Source organism: Leucopleurus acutus (genome assembly GCF_964270905.1).
Source record: "Leucopleurus acutus genome assembly, chromosome: 7".
In the NCBI taxonomy this organism is placed as follows: Eukaryota; Metazoa; Chordata; class Mammalia; order Artiodactyla; family Delphinidae; genus Leucopleurus; species Leucopleurus acutus.
The window spans coordinates 113,815,732-113,833,156 of NC_139150.1; the positions used below are offsets into that span (position 1 = coordinate 113,815,732).

At 51.0% G+C, this 17,425-nt stretch overlaps 1 protein-coding gene across 1 annotated transcript in view; it reads left to right on the top strand.

Moving 5' to 3' along the window:
• The window catches only part of SH3RF1 (SH3 domain containing ring finger 1), a 161,322-nt gene extending 154,497 nt beyond the window's left edge, over positions 1-6,825 (top strand). Inside the window, exon 12 of the mRNA XM_082843563.1 lies at positions 4,543-6,825. Coding sequence (XP_082699689.1) covers positions 4,543-4,711 — 169 coding nt within the window. The 3' untranslated portion in view covers positions 4,712-6,825. The remainder of the gene's footprint in view (positions 1-4,542) is intronic.
• Positions 6,826-17,425: the final 10,600 nt, after the last annotated feature.

The following is a 17,425-nucleotide window of genomic DNA, read 5'->3' on the forward strand; positions in this document are numbered from 1 at the left end:
GCGCAGTGGTTGAGAGTCCGCCTGCCGATGCAGGGGACGCGGGTTCGTGCCCCGGTCCGGGAAGATCCCACATGCCGGGGAGCGGCTGGGCCCGTGAGCCATGGCCGCTGAGCCTGCGCGTCCGGAGCCTGTGCTCCGCAACGGGAGAGGCCACAGCAGTGAGAGGCCCGCGTACCGCAAAAAACAAAAAAAGAATGACCATGTGTATGTACTGTGTTTGGTGGTATGAGGTGTATACAGTGAGTTTACTATCACTTCGCCCCTGAAGCAGCTCATGTTTTGGCCAGATGCATGAGGCCGGGATGCAGCTGGCGGAGATGCAGTGTAGACTGTGGGAAGTGCCGAGGCTTCTGGAATCTGGTCAGGTGTGAAGTTACCTGCAGCCGCGGGGCAGGTGGGAGCCAGGCTTTGAGAGGCCTGTCAGGCGTGGGCGGGCGCAGAGGTTGTCTGAGAGAGTCCCCAGGGGACCACATGAGCCAAGACATGGGGTGGGGAGAGAGGCCACGCCTGGGGGAGTGTCCCCGTGTGGAGGCGTGCTTGGCACATTTGTGGGGATAATAGTAGCTGTAGCTATAAAGAGAGACTGAGGCCGGTCACTGAGGGCTTCACACACCAGGCTGAGGAATAACCTGAGAGGCGCTGGGAAGCCGAAAGGAGTTTTGAGCCAGAAATAGCTACAAATAGAGCTGGCAGTTAAAGTTAGTGTTTTGCTTTTTTGCAAAATGGAATGGGGACGGGAGGAGATTTGAGGCGGGAGGACAGGCAGGCTGTTTGGTCAGGTGGAAGGGGACGCAGCGGCGTGACCGGAGTGCAGACTTGCAGGTGGACCCCAGGTCCCGCGGCGGCCACGGGAAAGAAGTGTGGCCCCTGAGGCTCAGAGCTGCGCAGCGTCCCTGCTCAGATCCAGCCGAGCGTCATCCAGGGGCCCGACGGCTGTGCTCTCATCTGCCAGGGGTTGTTGAACGTCCGCTTGGCAAAGCTCCTCCACACCTGAGACGGTGGCCGGCTGGGCCCATTGTTGGCCTTGAGCGGCTGCATTGGAAACCTGGTGCAGACACCCTCGAGGCACATCCAGCATCTGAGCAGAGTCTCTGCTGCACCGGCTGGTCTCCCTACACCCCGAGGTTGCAGTTCCCACTCATATCAGCCCTGGAGGCCCGTCCCTTAGCGGTGAAAATCCACTGCCCTGGGGGCTTGGCAGGAAGATCGTGGTCTTAGCCTAGCAGCAATTCTAGTTCAGGAAATGTTTGACAAAATTGGTTTAGTACCGTTTTTAAAATGTAAATATTAGAACTGTTCACTTTTTTCCAGAAATGTTTTTGTTCCATTTCACCTGTAAGGCAGCTGGCAGAGGACCGGTGGGGATACATTTCATCAGAGAGCTACTGTGAATATGATTTGAGTCACTTGTACGCTTCTTTCCATAATTACAAAGCTTTGCTCAAATTTCAACTTGCCCCAAGTGGCAGCTTGGATTTTTAAAAAAAATTTTTTTAATATTTATTTATTTGGCTGCATCGGGTCTTAGTTGCAGCACACGAGCTCTTCGTTGTGTCGTGCAGGCTCCTCTCTCGCTGTGGTGCGCGGGTTCCAGAGCTCCAGAGCACACAAGCTCAGTAGTTGTGGTGCGCGGGCTTAGTTGCTCCACGGCACGCGGGATCTTAGTTCCCCGACCAGGGATCGAACCCGCGTCCCCTGCCCTGGAAGGGCAGCGTCTTAACCACTGGGCCGCCAGGGAAGTCCCGGCAGCATGAGCTTTCACGTGGATCTTCAGCCTGTTGGCCTCAGAGTTGAGAAGTCTTCTCATCTGGGTTCCTTCCTTCAGGTTAGTCCACAGTGGGAAGCTGTCAGAGAAGGGGTTCCAGAGCCCTAACTCTGCCGTTCTAAAGCTTGTCAGTGTGTTGTCAGGACGTTCTCCTTCAGGGTGTGGTCTGAGTCGTTCCCGGGTGGAGGCGGCTGTCGGTCGCCTCCTTGCAGCGCCAGGCCCCCGCCCGCCCTAGCCGGAGCCCCACGATCGTGCTGCGGGCTGGCACTTGGGGTGTCAGCTCTGTGACAGACACCATCCTGGGTGCGTCCCACCTGTGTTCTCCACGCATCACCTGATGCCACCTGCCCTGGCCCCTGCGGCCCTAGTCCACAGATGGGAACACCGAGGCCCAAGCGGAGATGGCCGCCCACGGTGAGGCTGCTCCGAGGGGCCCCAAAGGCTGCGGGGACCCCAGGCCCACTTCTCCCACGGGGCCAGGCCTCCCCCACCTCCTCCAAGCTTGACTGAAGCCTGTTGGTACTCACGCTGCAGTTCTCTGGACCTTTCTTGGAGGTAATCAGGCAGCCTCCGTGCCACGCTTCTGCTCCAGACCCTGGAGGGTGGTTTGGCTCCCGAGCCCAGGGTTGCTCGGAAATGGTGTGGGTGGCCCCTGGGCCTTTGCAGAGATGTCTTTTTTTTAATAGAGTCATAGCCTGGGGCTCTTCCTCAGGTCTTAACGTGAGTGGATTCTGGGTTTTATGGAATGGAGGCTGGTGAAACTAGCAATCTTCCAAAAGGACCGGGCTCAGATGGCTTTCATGAGTTTGGGGCAGTTCTATAGAATCGGTTCTGATGACCAACTCTTCACCCATGACGTTCTCTCCTTGCCGTTAAGAGTAATTCCTGTGAGGCTCTAAATTCATTTTCTGACTTTGAGACCCAAAGGAGAGTAGAAACTCAACCACTCTTGTAGCTGAAGACTAACTCATTAGCGTGAGACAGGGAGAGATGATTAGTTATCCTTTGCTGTATAACACATCACCCCCAAAACTCAGTGGCTTAGAATAACTGTAAGTATGTATTATTTCATGGTGCTGTGGGTTGAGAATTTGGGGGTAGCTTGCCTGGGTGATTCTGGGTTAGGCTGTTTGTTAGGATGCGTGCCCAGATGGCAGCCTGAGCTGCAGTTGTGTAAAGGTTTGACTGGGGCTGGAAGACCCCTTTCAAGGTGGTCCCGCTGGCTTATGGGAAGAGACGTCTGTTACCTGGCGTGTGGTCCTGTCCACAGGGTGATGAGTCAGCTGACAGTGTGGGACTGGTTTCCCGGGAGACAGCGGGGTGGGAGCCGCACGCCCGTTAGGACCTCACCTCAGGACCAGAGACCGTCATTTTCACAGGATTCTGTTGGTCACACAGGTGGGCGGAGACCACACAGACTGTGAAAAACAGCTCATCTCCCTCTGGCTTCCCTGGCTCTTAACCATAATTTTGCAGAAGGATACGAAGAAGCATGGAAGCAGGGGGTAGATGACCTTAAACCAGCAAGGCTTCTGGAATCTTTCCGTAATAACTACATATTTTTCCACTGATACCTGAGTTGAGAACCAGTGGAGAAACAGACACAGATGTCAGACCAACTGAGTTCTGAATGCCGGCCTCCTTGCCGGTGGTGGTGGATTGAACTGGTGGTCTCCGTCCTCCCCTCCCTGTGTGGACCTTGGGACAACCTGCCCCAGGGAGAATTGGGGTGTTTAGGGCAGGATTTCCTCAATCAGCCCCTGGTCAGTTGTGGACCATTATGCACATCCAAACATTGTTCATGCCAAGTCTCTACTCAACAGGGGACGGTGGCATTTTGAGTCATTTTACCAACATTATAGGCAGACTTGTGCTCCGTCCTGTTCTGTCAGCGTCTCAGGCGTGTGCACTGGCTTTGCTCAACTGTGAGCAGCTGTGACTAAGCCCACTCTGTCTCTCCCCCCACTCCTCCTTGCTTCCCCTCCCTCCTTCTCCTCTCTTTCCCCCATCTCTCTCTCTCCCCCCATCTCTCTCTCTCTCCCCCATCTCTCTCTTTCTCCCCCAACTCTCCCCCATCTCTCTCTCTTCCCCCATCTCTCTCTCTTCCGCCATCTCTCTCTCTTCCGCCATCTCTCTCTCTCTTCCCCCCATCTCTCCCCCATCTCTCTCTTCCCCCATCCCTCTCTCTCTTCCCCCATCTCTCCCCATCTCTCTCTTCCCCCATCTCCCCCCATCTCTCTCTCTCCCCCATCTCTCTCTCTCCCCCCATCTCCCCCATCTCTCTCTCCCCCATCTCTCTCTCCCCCATCTCTCTCTCTTCCCCCATCTCCCCCCATCTCTCTCTCTCTCCCCCATCTCCCCCATCTCTCTCTCTCTCCCCCCATCTCTCTCTCTCCCCCATCTCCCCCATCTCTCTCTCTCTCCCCCCATCTCCCCCATCTCTCTCTCTCTCCCCCCATCTCTCCCCCATCTCTCTCTCCCTCATCTCTCTTCCCCCATCTCCCCCATCTCTCTCTCTCCCCCCATCTCTCTCTCCCCCATCTCTCCCCCATCTCTCTCCCCCCATCTCCCCCCCATCTCTCTCTCTCTCCCCCATCTCTCTCTCTCCCCCATCTCTCTCTCCCCCCCATCTCCCCCATCTCTCTCTCCCCCCCCATCTCCCCCATCTCTCTCTCTCCCACATCTCTCCCCCCATCTCTCTCCCCCCCATCTCTCTCTCCCCCCCATCTCTCTTTCCCGCTCCATCTCTTCTCCCTCACTCCCCACCTCTCTTGCAGGCACCGGGTGGTGGTTTCCTACCCCCCGCAGAGTGAGGCAGAACTGGAACTCAAGGAGGGCGACATCGTGTTTGTGCACAGGAAGCGGGAGGACGGCTGGTTCAAGGGCACGCTGCAGCGGAACGGGAAGACGGGCCTCTTCCCCGGGAGCTTCGTGGAAAACATCTGAGGAGCCGCCGGGGGCTGGACCTGGCCTATCAGCGCATCCGTCACAAGGCCCACAGGGACCCGGGCGGCAGGACCAGGGTGCGTGCCGTGTGCCTGGTCCTGTCCGATTCACTCCACAGCGGAACCTTTCCTAAAGAGATATCTAGCTGAGACAGACAACGTTTACAAGGCTTAACTAATTTATTTGCTTTTTTAAACTTGAATTTTTCTTGTAATAGATAAATTCTTTGGATTATGATTTTAAGAAATTATTAATTTATGAAATGATAGCCAAGGAGAAGCTGGAGGATCCCCTGTCGGGAGCAAAAGCGTGTCCTTGACGCAGAGGCAGCCCCTGCCCCCCCGGGCTTCACCTCGGCTTCTTTGAGTCAGAGATGCCCGTTCTCGGGTTTGGTTGTCTCTTTGGGAAACCAGGACACACAAGTGAGTCCGTGTCGCTGAGGGACCCCGGGGTAGCGAGGCAGGAGCCTCTCTCTCTGGTTGGGGTCGGGAATCACTCCAAGACCTAGTCCTCAGTTTAACCTTGAAGGTCTCTGATTCCCTAGAATAAGGAAGAATAAAGCACAGCCCTTGGACAGCATGTGTTCAGAAATAGATTTAGTTTCATAACGGAAGCGGCTCAGCTCGGTGGCTGGAAGTTGAAGAACCGAGGTTGCCACCTGTCTGAGGATGGCTCTGAATGTCATCGCGCTGTCACCCTGGGGACCTGCCTGTGCAGTCATGCGGGAGGGACCCTGCGAGGCGGCCCAGGCGTCCGTGTGGCGCTTCCCACACCCCCGCCCCCGAGGGTGGTGGACCCCCCGCACCGAGGCCACGGGTGATGCCCGCCCGCCTGGGCTGGACTGGGCAGCCCCTCCTCTGCCCCAAACCAGGCCCTCTCCGGCTGTGACCCGGGCTCCCTGTCCCTCCAGGTGGCTGCAGGCGGGGCCTCAGGGCGGCGCCCCCCTTGCAGGGTGGTGGGTGCCGGTGGGCGGAGCCCGCATCCTGCAGCCCCGCCCTGACAGCCCACCTTCACCCTGTCCGGCCCCGCAGCCTGGGTCAGGGCTGCCCTCCAGACAGAACCAGGGAATTGGGCTTGGCGATGTCAGAGACCGTGGCCACAGTTTTCTCATGAAAAAGCAGACGCAAAAGCCTTTTTCATTTTTTACTTCTAAGAATTACAGCTGGGGAATCAAAACACGGCCTGTGAGTCTTCTCGCAGTAGCTAGCGACTTCATGGTCTTAAAGAGATCCATTACGTGGTTGAAACGAAATCATTCCTAAATTAACCATTTGTTTTTATAAGACACTGTATATTATGTTCCTGTGTATTGAATTTTTTTAAAAAATACTTTACTGGGATATTCATGTAATATATAAAGTTTTGGTGAAATGAAATTTAGCTAGAAACAAAGCTGCCATCAGCTTTCATCTGTGTAAGTTGACACCAATGTGTCATAATATTCTTTATTTTGGGAAATTAGTGTATTTTATAAAAATTTTAAAAAGTAAGAAGACTACTACTCCAGGATAAGATCATTTTTTTACCTGTCTTTTCTCCATATTTTAAGCTATGTGATTGAAGTACCTCTGTTAATAGTTTCCTGGTATGAAGTTGGTTAAAATTTCATCTGTTAATAGATCACTTAGATAATATAATGTATGGGTTTTCTGTTGGTTTTTTGGGCACTGTAGATGGAGATTTTGTAACAAGGGCTTGTTACACGGCGATTAAGGTAATGATAAAATTGCAATTTATTGTTCCTTTTCATGTTAATAATTTGAAGACTGGAGAAAAGGTTCAAGATTAAAATTTGATGTTCAGCCTTTATGCATCCATTGTGTCCATCCTTAAAGTTTTTCTCTTTTTGTTTTAAACATGGCACAGTTTCTATGGCATAAAAATTCTTTGCATGTTCTTCAGACAGATGGCATCTACAATAATCTACAGTTTACCTCTCCAGCCAACAAACCTTATTTATTAATAAGGTTTCCCCAGAGAGTTTACAGTCTGAAAAGAGAGCGTGTGGAGTCTCAACCAGGGGCTGGGTGACCCGTCTGCACTGCTTTCCCCCTTCACGGTGGCTAAACCGTCCGGTGACTCTGGAAGTTTCTTCTTGGCCACAGAAGGGAGTACCAGACCTAAACCAGCCGTGCCGTAGCGTGCAGGTCTCGCAAGGCGTGGGCCCATCATCTTCACACTCGCTGTGATTTTAACCCCCACGGAAAGCCAGCAAGTCGTAAGTTTAAAAAGATTGCGTCTATCGGGTTAAAAAAGTATTTTCCTAATTTAACTTTCAGTTGCCATCAAATTGTCAGAATTAAGAATCAGGAATTGTAGGTTGTATGAGAGCTTTTGCCGAAAGCTACCTTTGGAACCACCTGGGCAAGTCGGTGATCATTTAGTTTCCCCCTGTGAAAAGCGCTATTTTAACATGTGCACTATTTTCACCTCTGCTTTCAGATATTTCACTACACTCTCCTGGGGTGTATGCATGAGCCTTTGCTGTGTCTAATCAGATTTAGAAAGAACAAGTTAAGGTGGTGTTTCCAACTGCGGTGCATATAATTTTCTATTCCTAATGAGAACAGGACAGTGTTTTCATGCCTCCAGAGAAGCTCAGGTGAACATTTCAATCCAGAGCTCTACACATTAGGATTCAAGTTTGGAAAGCGCTTTTAGTAGAGGTTAGACTAAGTTGTACAACTTGTTGTGTGTATCCATGTGAAATTTTTAAAAACCGTTTTGAACCAGTTAAGCTATGTTCTTATCGAGGTAGCATCCTATTTGAATTGCTTTTTTCCAAGAAAAAGAATATGCCAACCAACCGCAGTAACAGAGGGGGTGTCACACAAGACTCGTCGTGTCCAGCTGAGCACAGGCTTGCCCTTCCCTGACTCCTGTGAACGCCCGGCTCTGTTCTTGGTGGTAAGTGATTCTCACCAGAGACCAGAAGGAACTGTTGGGGTGGCCTGTGTGAACTATGAATGCCTTAAAATACCCTCCCTCTTTTACAGAGGAATGTTTCTCTCATTTCTCTTGTCTTTCTGTTAATAACTTGTCATAACTTTCTGACTTGGCTATTTAAATTTCCATCCTAAACAGCACCTTAATCTCACTGAATGCAAATTCTTGTTGCTCTGCAGCCACTCAGACCCCAGGAACCTTGATGGAAAGACCTGCATGTGGCAGTGGTCTTCAAGTCACCATACTGTGGTTACAGGTCAGACTACTTGAGTGACGTCCTTAAGTCTCCAGAGGTAGCAGAGTGGTCCGTGAGCCAGCTGCCACTGCTATGGCCCACAACTTAGAGAGGAAATTCGGTTCCAGAAGGCTTTGACCTTGAGTTGAATCTTTCCGGGTATGAGACCTTTGTAAAAGTCCCAGAAGGAACCAGGAGAGACCTTCCTATATGTGACTCAAAAACCAGAAGCCGTAAAAAAGAAAACATGGATACCTTCAACTACAGAAAAAATACCTACGTGACAAAAGACCTTAATCAAAGTCAAAAGAAAATAATAGAAAAAATTTTTGTAACTCCTGTGACAGACAAGGAGAATCTCCTTCATATATAAAGAGCTCCTGGGACTCAATAAGAGTAAGAATGAAAATCCAAAAGTAAAACTGACCAAGAATATGGGACAGAAACTGCCAGTGCCCTCCCAATACCCAGTGCCCTCTTCTCCCTTATTAACTGATTCCCGGGCAACGCCCTCAGTTAAAAAGCCCCATTTTCCAGTTTCCTTCAGACACAGCCACGTTACTGAGTTGTTGCTGAAACAGAAGCTAAATATCAAAGGGGGCTTCTGTGAGGCTTCTTAAAAGGGAGGAGGCACACACCCTGTGGCCGTTTTCTTTGTGTGGCCGTTTTCTTTTTCCTTCTTGTAGCCTGCAGTGTAGACACGTTAGCTGGTACTCCAGCAGCTATCTTGAGCCTAGGTGACCTTTAAGACCGAAGCCACATTTTAATATGATGGGGGGAAAGAAACGAGGAGCTTGAGACCCTGATAACCTTGCAGCCTTCGTGCCGGCCTGAACTACTCGTCTCCAGACATGATCTGTGTGAGAATAAACCCCTTGACTGTAGTCTGCTCTCTCACCCACACCAACCTGATGCCAGTATTAACTGGCAGTTCCTCAAAAAAGAAATGCCAATATATTAAAAGGTGTTCTACCATATTTCTAATGTAGATGCACTTAATAACTGTGAAATATTTTTCACCTATGAAGTTGGAAACTTTAAAAAAAGTTAGAAAGGGAATCCGCCTTCCAATGCAAGGGACATGGGTTCGATTCCTGGTTGGGGAACTAAGATCCCACATGCTGCAGGGCAACTAAACCCGCACGCCTCAGTGAGAGAGCCCGCATGCCGCAAACTACAGGGCCCACACGCCCCGCAGCCTGTGCGCCCCTAGGGAAGAGAAAACCTGCCCACCGCAACTAGAGAGAAGCCCACTCGCCGCAACGAAAGATCCCGTGTGCCACAACTAAGACCCAACGCAGCCAAAAAAAAGAAAATAAATAAAATAATAATAAATTTTAAAAATTAGAAATTAGGAGCACTTATTTTACTGATGAGAACGTGATTTGATAAAACATCTAGGGAGAGCATTCTAGAAAATATCAAAATTGCAAATGCATTCACCCATTCTAAGAATCTGTCTTCCAGAGGCACTTATTCATCAAGTGTAAAATGCCCGTACCTTATCCATTGCAGTGTTGTTTATCACAGCAAAATACCGGCAACAGCCTAAGTGTCCATCGGTGGGGCTCTGGTGACATCTGTGCAGCAGAAGCTACACAACCATGAAAAGCATCCCCGCTGGGAAGTCCACGACGTGTGGATTGGAGCATCTCTGAGCTGCACAGGTAAAGGACAAAGATGAGGTAGAGTGTGCTGCCGCTTAGGGAGACGTCAGGACAGGGAAGGATGCACACAGCACGGCTTTTAGGTCATGTTTGATGCAGTGTCTCTGGCAGGAGAGCAGGGAACTGCCGTGGTACTGTTCTCCACCGTTCAAGACGGGTCTGTGCCAGCTTCCTTCCTCTGTCTGAGTCTCCCCTCGGACAGACAGAGGACCTAAGGCCCCGACCTGTGGGGGTCACAGATTTGGAAGGGAGGAGCAGACATCCACAATGTTTTAGGGAGATGAGAGCTTGGAAATTAAGTGAGAGAGCAAGGGATACCCACTTTGGAGAGAATGATCACTGCTGAGTTCAGGGGCAGGTGGAAAAATGACGTCGTTTAGGAAGAGAAGGGCCATCCCATGTTTCCACCACTGCTGAGTATTCAGAGCACATTGTCTTCAAGAACCCAGGGTAGGGGCTTCCCTGGTGGCGCAGTGGTTGAGAGTCCGCCTGCCGATGCAGGGGACGCGGGTTCGTGCCCCGGTCCGGGAAGATCCCACATGCCGCGGATCCGCTGGGCCCGTGATCCGCGCTGAGCCTGCGCGTCCGGAGCCTGTGCTCCGCAACGGGAGAGGCCACAGCAGTGAGAGGCCCGCGTACCGCAAAAAAAACCCACACACACAAAAAAAACCCCAAGCCCTCCTCAGGTAAGCAGGTAAGACGTAAAATTCATAGTGTCTTTGCTGGCCCTGTCCCTCCAGCTCGCTCTCTCTGCAGGTTCTCTAGTTCACCCTTCAGGGGCTTCCATCATCTCTGCAGGTGGAGTGTCTGAAAAACCCTCTTTGGAAGGAAATCAGTCTGCCACAACCAGCTGGCCTTGAATTCACAAGACTTAGTTGATGAAAGAGGCTAAAGGCGGCTGTACAGTTATCTCTGAATTGCTGGTAAATGTTTGAGATACGGAATATACGTGAGCGTAGGGGAGAAATAAACGCATCAGTGGTTATTCTCTAGAGCAGCGCTGTCCATCAGAGCATCTGCTCTGGGAGTGATGGGATGTCTCATACCCGTGCTGTCCAGTACGGGGGCCACTCGCCACGTGTGGCTGCCGTGACCCAGGAACTGAATCTCTAATCTGAGTGCATTTTAATTAATTTAAGTTTAAACAGAAATAGTCACATGTAGCCAATAGCTACTGTAATAGTGTAGTTGAAGAGAATAAAAATCTGTTTTTAGATGATCACCCAAAAAACGGAGAAACGTGCTATACTGGGTCCAGCTTCTCATTCAGGGGCACCAGCCCATGATTTAAAGATAAATCATATTAGAAACCCTCTCAAGGGAATTCCCTGGCAGTCCAGTGGTTAAGACTCCACGCTTCCAGTGCAGCGGGCGTGGGTTTGACAACACTTGGTCGGAGAACTAAGATCCCGCATGCCGTGCAGCACGGCCAAAAAATAAAAATAAAAAAAGGAAAGTAGAATTAGAAACCCACCCAAGATATGTGAGGGCATCGTAACTTCAGCAGTAGAGATTACTTCTTTGCTCTTTAATAGTTTCTTCTTCCCTCGTCAGCGAAGAATTGGGCCAAGTGACAGATTGGAGTCGCGAAGAGAATTGGGGTTCCCTGAGGCCTTTGCTGTGTGGAGGGAACGCCGCGTCTCTGCAGGCAGAGGCCGGGGAGTCTTCAGAGGTCAGCCCATGTCTTCCAAGTGCGTCTTGATGTGATGCTGAGTCCACGAGGGGCCAGCAGGATGGACACGTGGCTCCGTGGGCTGTCAAGGTGATGGTCAGGGGCTCTGCCTCCTGTGAGCCAATGAATGTTCTCAGCAGATTGGGGTCGGGGTTTAGAGAGAGAAAACGCAGAATTCGAGCCCTGTAACTCACTGTGTAATGAACCCCGGGAGCAAGGCCGTGCTTCTCATCCCATTCCTGGCGAGCCCATTCCTTCTGCCAGTGAAAACTGAAAGCTTGATAGAATTACCTTTTCCCTTTGTTAAGCACTCAAGGGCACTGCAAGACATAAAGCGAAAACGTCCTTTGGGGTTAAGCCAATTTCCTTATCAGTGATATCCCAGGAGCACATTCCGTAAAGCCCGTAAAGGCAGATGCAAAGCGAGGACGGAGGCCCGGCTGCCAGCTCCTTCTCCACACCTGCGAGCCCAGTGTCGTTTGTAAGCCACGCTTCTTCCCCTCCCTTGCACACGGGTAGCGAGCTTTCTGCTGGGACCTGATTCTGATGGAGAACCCTGGTTTGGGGGAGGGAGGGTCTGGGGGTCGGATCCTTCTGAGGTTTTACAAGATGACAGGCAGCAGGACCACCAAGTCTGCGAGTCCTTTCTGTGCATCAGCGACCAGCTTTAACTGCTCCATTTCCATAAGCCCACCATGGCTGTTGAAACCCTCCATGTCCAGTAAATAAAGACAGACACAGAGAATAATTGAAGAGACGCGGTGCTTAAAAGCACCTCCCCTATCGTGTGGGCCCCATGGTGCTCGAGCAGTGGGGTCCACACAGCACAGCCACCTGCGAGGCCGTGGAGTGAGGACAAGCCCTCCATCCTGTCCAGGAGGAGATGCCAGGAGGGTGAGGAGCTGCCACTCCCTTTCGTTCTGGCCACGTGGCGCTGGGGCCGTGTCCACATGTAACCTCGCTGCTGGTTCCTCTGGGGCAGCAACTGTGGGGTTGCTGTGATGTGGCGATGGTGGCAGAAATCAAAGCTGGGCTCGAGTTTCTACCCTCCAAGCTGAAATGATCCCGCCTGTGATCTATTTACCCACTGAGACAGATGTGCAGGACTGGCCTGTTATCACTTGGCCCCTGTAATCACCCCGGAGTGAGTGAAGCTTCCAAGAAGAGGGCGTTGCAGAGGAAACGCACCACACGAGCAGAGCTGTAATGATCTTGCCCAGTGGCTTAGGCAGGAGAGAACAGACACAAAACTTTAAAAATCAGAGTCTTAGCCTTTTTTTCTGAACTGTTCCTTATGTCAGAGAATGCATTTTTTCTTTCCTTAAAAAAAAAAGATCCTATATACACTCATCTGTATAAAATAGATAGCTAATAAGAACCTACTGTATAAAAAATAAATAAAATAAAATTCAAAAAAAAAATCCTGTTTTGTATGATTTCTGTCCTATCGCCCTGTCTCTCTGTGTGTCTGCGTCTCTACCTGCCCTGCCCTTCCACTGCTCAGTGTGGGTGTTGGGCTCATGGAACTTGGTGTGTAGAACAATGTCCCATAAACCCGTGTCCTCATATAGAAATGATCTACCAGCTGTCCTCTTTAAACTCCCATCTGAAGAGCCTTTGAGACTTTTTGTTGTTCTTGTTTGATTATTTTTACCTTTTCTGTCTTTTCAGTTTTAGTTGTATCAAGTCATTATCAGAGTACTGGGATATAATGAAAAACAGCAGAGCTGAATCAGAATGGGGGAAAAGGCCTAAATGATTCCACTTAAATTCAGATTTTTTTTTTTTTTTTTTTTGCGGTACGCGGGCCTCTCACTGCTGTGGCCTCTCCCGTTGCGGAGCACAGGCTCCGGACGCGCAGGCCCAGCGGCCATGGCTCATGGGCCCAGCCGCTCTGCGGCATGTGGGATCTTCCCGGACCGGGTCACCAACCCGTGTCCCCTGCATTGGCAGGCGGACTCTCAACCACTGCGCCACCAGGGAAGCCCCTAAATTCACATTCTTAAGGGGCTGAAATACATTTTTTATTTGCCTGAGATTAATACACATGTGCCCTACTATTTCAAAATCAACTCCATATTTGTTGAGTGGGTACTCACAAACCACCTGTGTTTAGCTACGACAACGATGGGTATTATGAAAGATACAGAAGAAATTGTTTTTTTATCCTGCAAAAGTTTGGGGATTGCTTACAAAAATGTACACAATAAAAAATGATAAAAGCAAAATAGATAAAATGTGGGATCATGGAAAACAAGTAGGATACCAGGAGGAGGAGATAATTGGGAGGAAGAGATATAAGACACTGTCCCTGCCTTCAAGGAGAGCACAGTCTGGATGGGGAGAAACATGCAAGCTGAAAATTCTAAGAAATATTAGAAGACAAGGCATCACTCTAATAACTTTGCGGCAGAGATTACAAACCCGACATAAGCTTGGAGGAGACGAGGCGAGAAAGGTGGGAGTACGTTTTAGATAAAAAGGTGATGGGGCCTGAGCGATGAAGATGGAGAAATTTCCAATACGTTTCGGAGAAAGCACAGGACAGGCGGGCACACAGGAAGGACTGCAACACAAAGGCTCAGCGGCAGACACAAGGCAGCTCGTCCGTGGGGAGATGGAAACCCAGGGCTTGCACAGTACGTGCGTGCTTTGTAGTGAGCACAGGGCCAGATGCCTGCCTGCAAGGCAGGAAAGGCCGGCGGAAGGGTTCACCTGATGCTGCTGAAGGTTTCCCGATACAGAAGTGACGTGGGGGGGGGCGGTGGGGGAAGACCAGCCCGGCCGTTGTACGGGAGGTCAGATGCGGAGCTGGGGGCCCGGGGGTCAGAGATGAGGAGATGGGAGCTTCCCGCCCCGCCCCTATTGCGCGGGGCAGAGGGGACAAAGAAGCTGGCAGAGACATTTAGAGAAAAGGGCTGGTAGGAATTGATGGCTGAAGAATAGAGGAGGTGGGACAAAAACAGCATCTAAGATGTGCGTCAGGGTGACCATGGCAACCGCGGAGCCTTTGAGAAGGATGCAGACGTCAGCCGGGAGTGTAGTTCCAGGTCAAGACGGGAAGTTCCATTTTGGAAACGGTGAGTTCAAAATGATGGTGGAACTTTTAAATTTCTTCCTGAAAACATGACATTTAAGCTCAAGTGGGGAAACGGTGGGAAAACGACCAACCAGGTGCTTTGAACTCCTTCAAGGACAATGGGTGTGTGAGGTGGACAAGCCAGGACCGACGGCTGCAGTTGGGAAAGGCTCACAGGACAGAGTTGTCGTTTGGTGACGGGGCGAGAAGAGGGTCCCGGACAGCAGCTTCCAGCAGGAGAGGCCAGCAGGACCCACCACGGTAGACGGAGGGGCCAAGGAAGGCGGCGTAGTTCCTGTCTCCTCTGCACGGAGCCCCTGAGCAGGGGGCTCCATTTGACCTTAGCGAGTTCTGTTCACAGTGCTTTGGAACCAAACCAAGGAGTTCTTGGCAGCCATGCTGACCCTTTTCCCTCCTCTCTTAAAAAAAAAAATTTTTTTAAAGCTATTCCTCTTTGAGAAGAGAATGCAAAGGCCTTGTAGACCCAGTTAGAGCTGAAATAAAATCCCTGTGTCCTTGCTCTAATGTGACTGTGCGATGACGTGGAAATTCTGCCGGTAGATGATGGGGATTGACGTGTAGGAAAGATGTCTTTAAAATCACAAACATCTCAGTGAACACAGCCCAATAGTTGATATACAAACATGAGAGTGTTTCCTTACATTGATTTTTCGTGTGCAAAGTAAGGCCAGATCCTTTATGAGACAGGCACCCACCCCGCTGCCCACTGTGCTGTTCATATAACTGTGGGCGGAGAACCCGCAGCCCGGCTACAAGGAGAGAATTCGGCAGGTGCCACCGCATAACCTACAAGCATCACACTTGCTGTCTGGACCTGCATCCTTTCTGGGCCTTCCCCCCGATGCAATTTCTTCCCATCTCTCATCCTTTTCTCTGCTTCTTTCATTGCATCCCTCCACCCTCCCCGGGCACATGGCCACAGGGAGGGAAGAAACACATGTTGTTGATGATTCTGTTAACTCTGCTGGTGATTTCTCAAGGTCGGAACACAGGGTGACTTGAAAATGTTTCCCATCTAACAGGACAGAGGGAGGAGAAGGACCCAGAATTGTCTGTGTTTCTCCCTCGAAGAAAGGAAACGTCCTGGGACAGATGACCGCGCAGATCCTCAGAGATGGCAAGTCCAGACCACGGATTCCTGTGTCCCAAAATGCAGAGATAGACCTGGGGGAGGTGTCACCTGATGTGGCTGAAGGTCGTCCCGGGCTGGTACAGCCAGAGACTAAACGGTGACGTTTAAGAAGGTAAATAAGGCCCAGAGATTATAAACTATTTTATGTGGCGGCTCCTGTGTGTTTCTGTGGTGGAATCTGAGTCGCCAGTGATGGGCGTGAAGCTTGCAGGGCAGCAGGTGTCTGGGGTGGGCTGCAGCCACTGGTCAGGATGCCCACCCACGCACAGGCTCCTCCGGGCACAAGGACGGCATGTGTAGGCTGCAGGGCACGGGGTTTGGGCTCAGACGTCGGACGCGCAGACAGATGGCCGCACGCTGCCTCATCCTCCAGGGATGTGCGGGGGCTGAGAGGATTGTATGAGAGCATGTTCCTAGCCAGGAAGAGGAAATCCTGGGATGCTGAAGAATCCACGGATGCAGTGGAGAAATCCTTGGGATAATCTCGGAGGAATCGTGAAAAATAACGGAGCCCCAAGAGATGGGGAGATGACAGTTGTAATTTTCAAAAAGAGAAAGAGTGCAGGTTCTGTGCAGTTCAGATCAGTGGGCTTGATGTTGACTCTGGGCCAGCATCTTGAAGAACGTCCGCGAAGATGGTTTCCAAGCTCTCGCAAAGGGCATCAGTGACTCTGAAGAGCCAGCCCAGGTCCCGAAAAACACATGGTGTCAGGCTGTTTTCACCTCCTTTTCCGACAGGACCATCCGACTGGCAAATGTGTAAGTGAGGTTGGTGATGACGGCCCACAGTCCAGGAAGGACTCACTCCAGGGCCGTGAGGATGAGGGAAGAGGCAGGTCTCACTGGCTGCTTTTAGGTCAAAACAACAGAGACAGATTCTAGTTAGTTTAAGCAGAAAAGGGATTTTATTCAAGGATATAGAGCCGCTTACCGACTCTCTCGGGAAGGGCTGGACAGCCGGGTTTGGACATCACACGTCAGAACTACATCCAGAAATCACGGGGCTGGTCCTGTGAGGACACAAGAGCTTGTCAACACCAGCCTGGGCATCACCTTTCCCACTGCCGACACCATGACCCTGGTGTCCCCAAGGGCATGAAGCTGTCCCCACCCTCTCGAGCTCCTGGGTCAAAGTTCGGCACGATGCTTCCAACCGCTGGAGCCCGGATCCCATGGCTGTACCTGAGCTGCAAAGGATGCTGGGAAAGCCAGAGGCTGGCATTTTCTGCCTTTTTCATTCTGGGAGTTGGTCTTGGCTCCCGAAAGATTCATAAGGTGGGTAATTGCCCCACATAGAAAAGGGGCTCAGATGATGACGGCCATAAAGACTGGCTAATGTCCTGCTCCCAGAGGTTGAGGGAGAGGGTAATTGGGTAGGTTTATAAATGGTCGAAGGATCATAGGGTTGCTAATTAATCAATCCTTTTTAATCTAAAAGAAGGTTGTTATTGGCATACCGCAGGACTCTGCTTTTGTGCTACACAAGATTTTTTTTTTTTAATCGGTGGCTTATTTTATCTGCAGGTGACACAGAACTAGAGTGGAATGCTAATACATTCAAGGGAAAAATCAGAATCACAAAAGGTCTCTGAAAGTCTGAATGAACCAGCCCACAGGACAGGACAAAGTCTATCAGTAAGTAAATGGCGGGCTCTGTTTTCGGGTTTTAAAAACCCAACCGCTCAAATGCGTAGTCGCCGCTAAGAAACGAGCCATTGTTTAATGCGGTTGCCAGGAAAGCTAATTAAACTCTAGGCCGCGTGAATGGACCGCAGTGTTGAGAACAAAGCGGTCCCGCTCCGCACTGAGCGGCCACAGCTGAGCCCCGAGCCAAGCCCAGAGCACCACGGTCCGTGAGGGCCCGGCCAGTCGTAGATGCTCCCAGGGGCTCCGGGAAGGTGAGTGGACTCAGCGCCGGGACAGGAAGAGGGGCCTTGGAGGGAGGGATACGAGAGGGGTCAC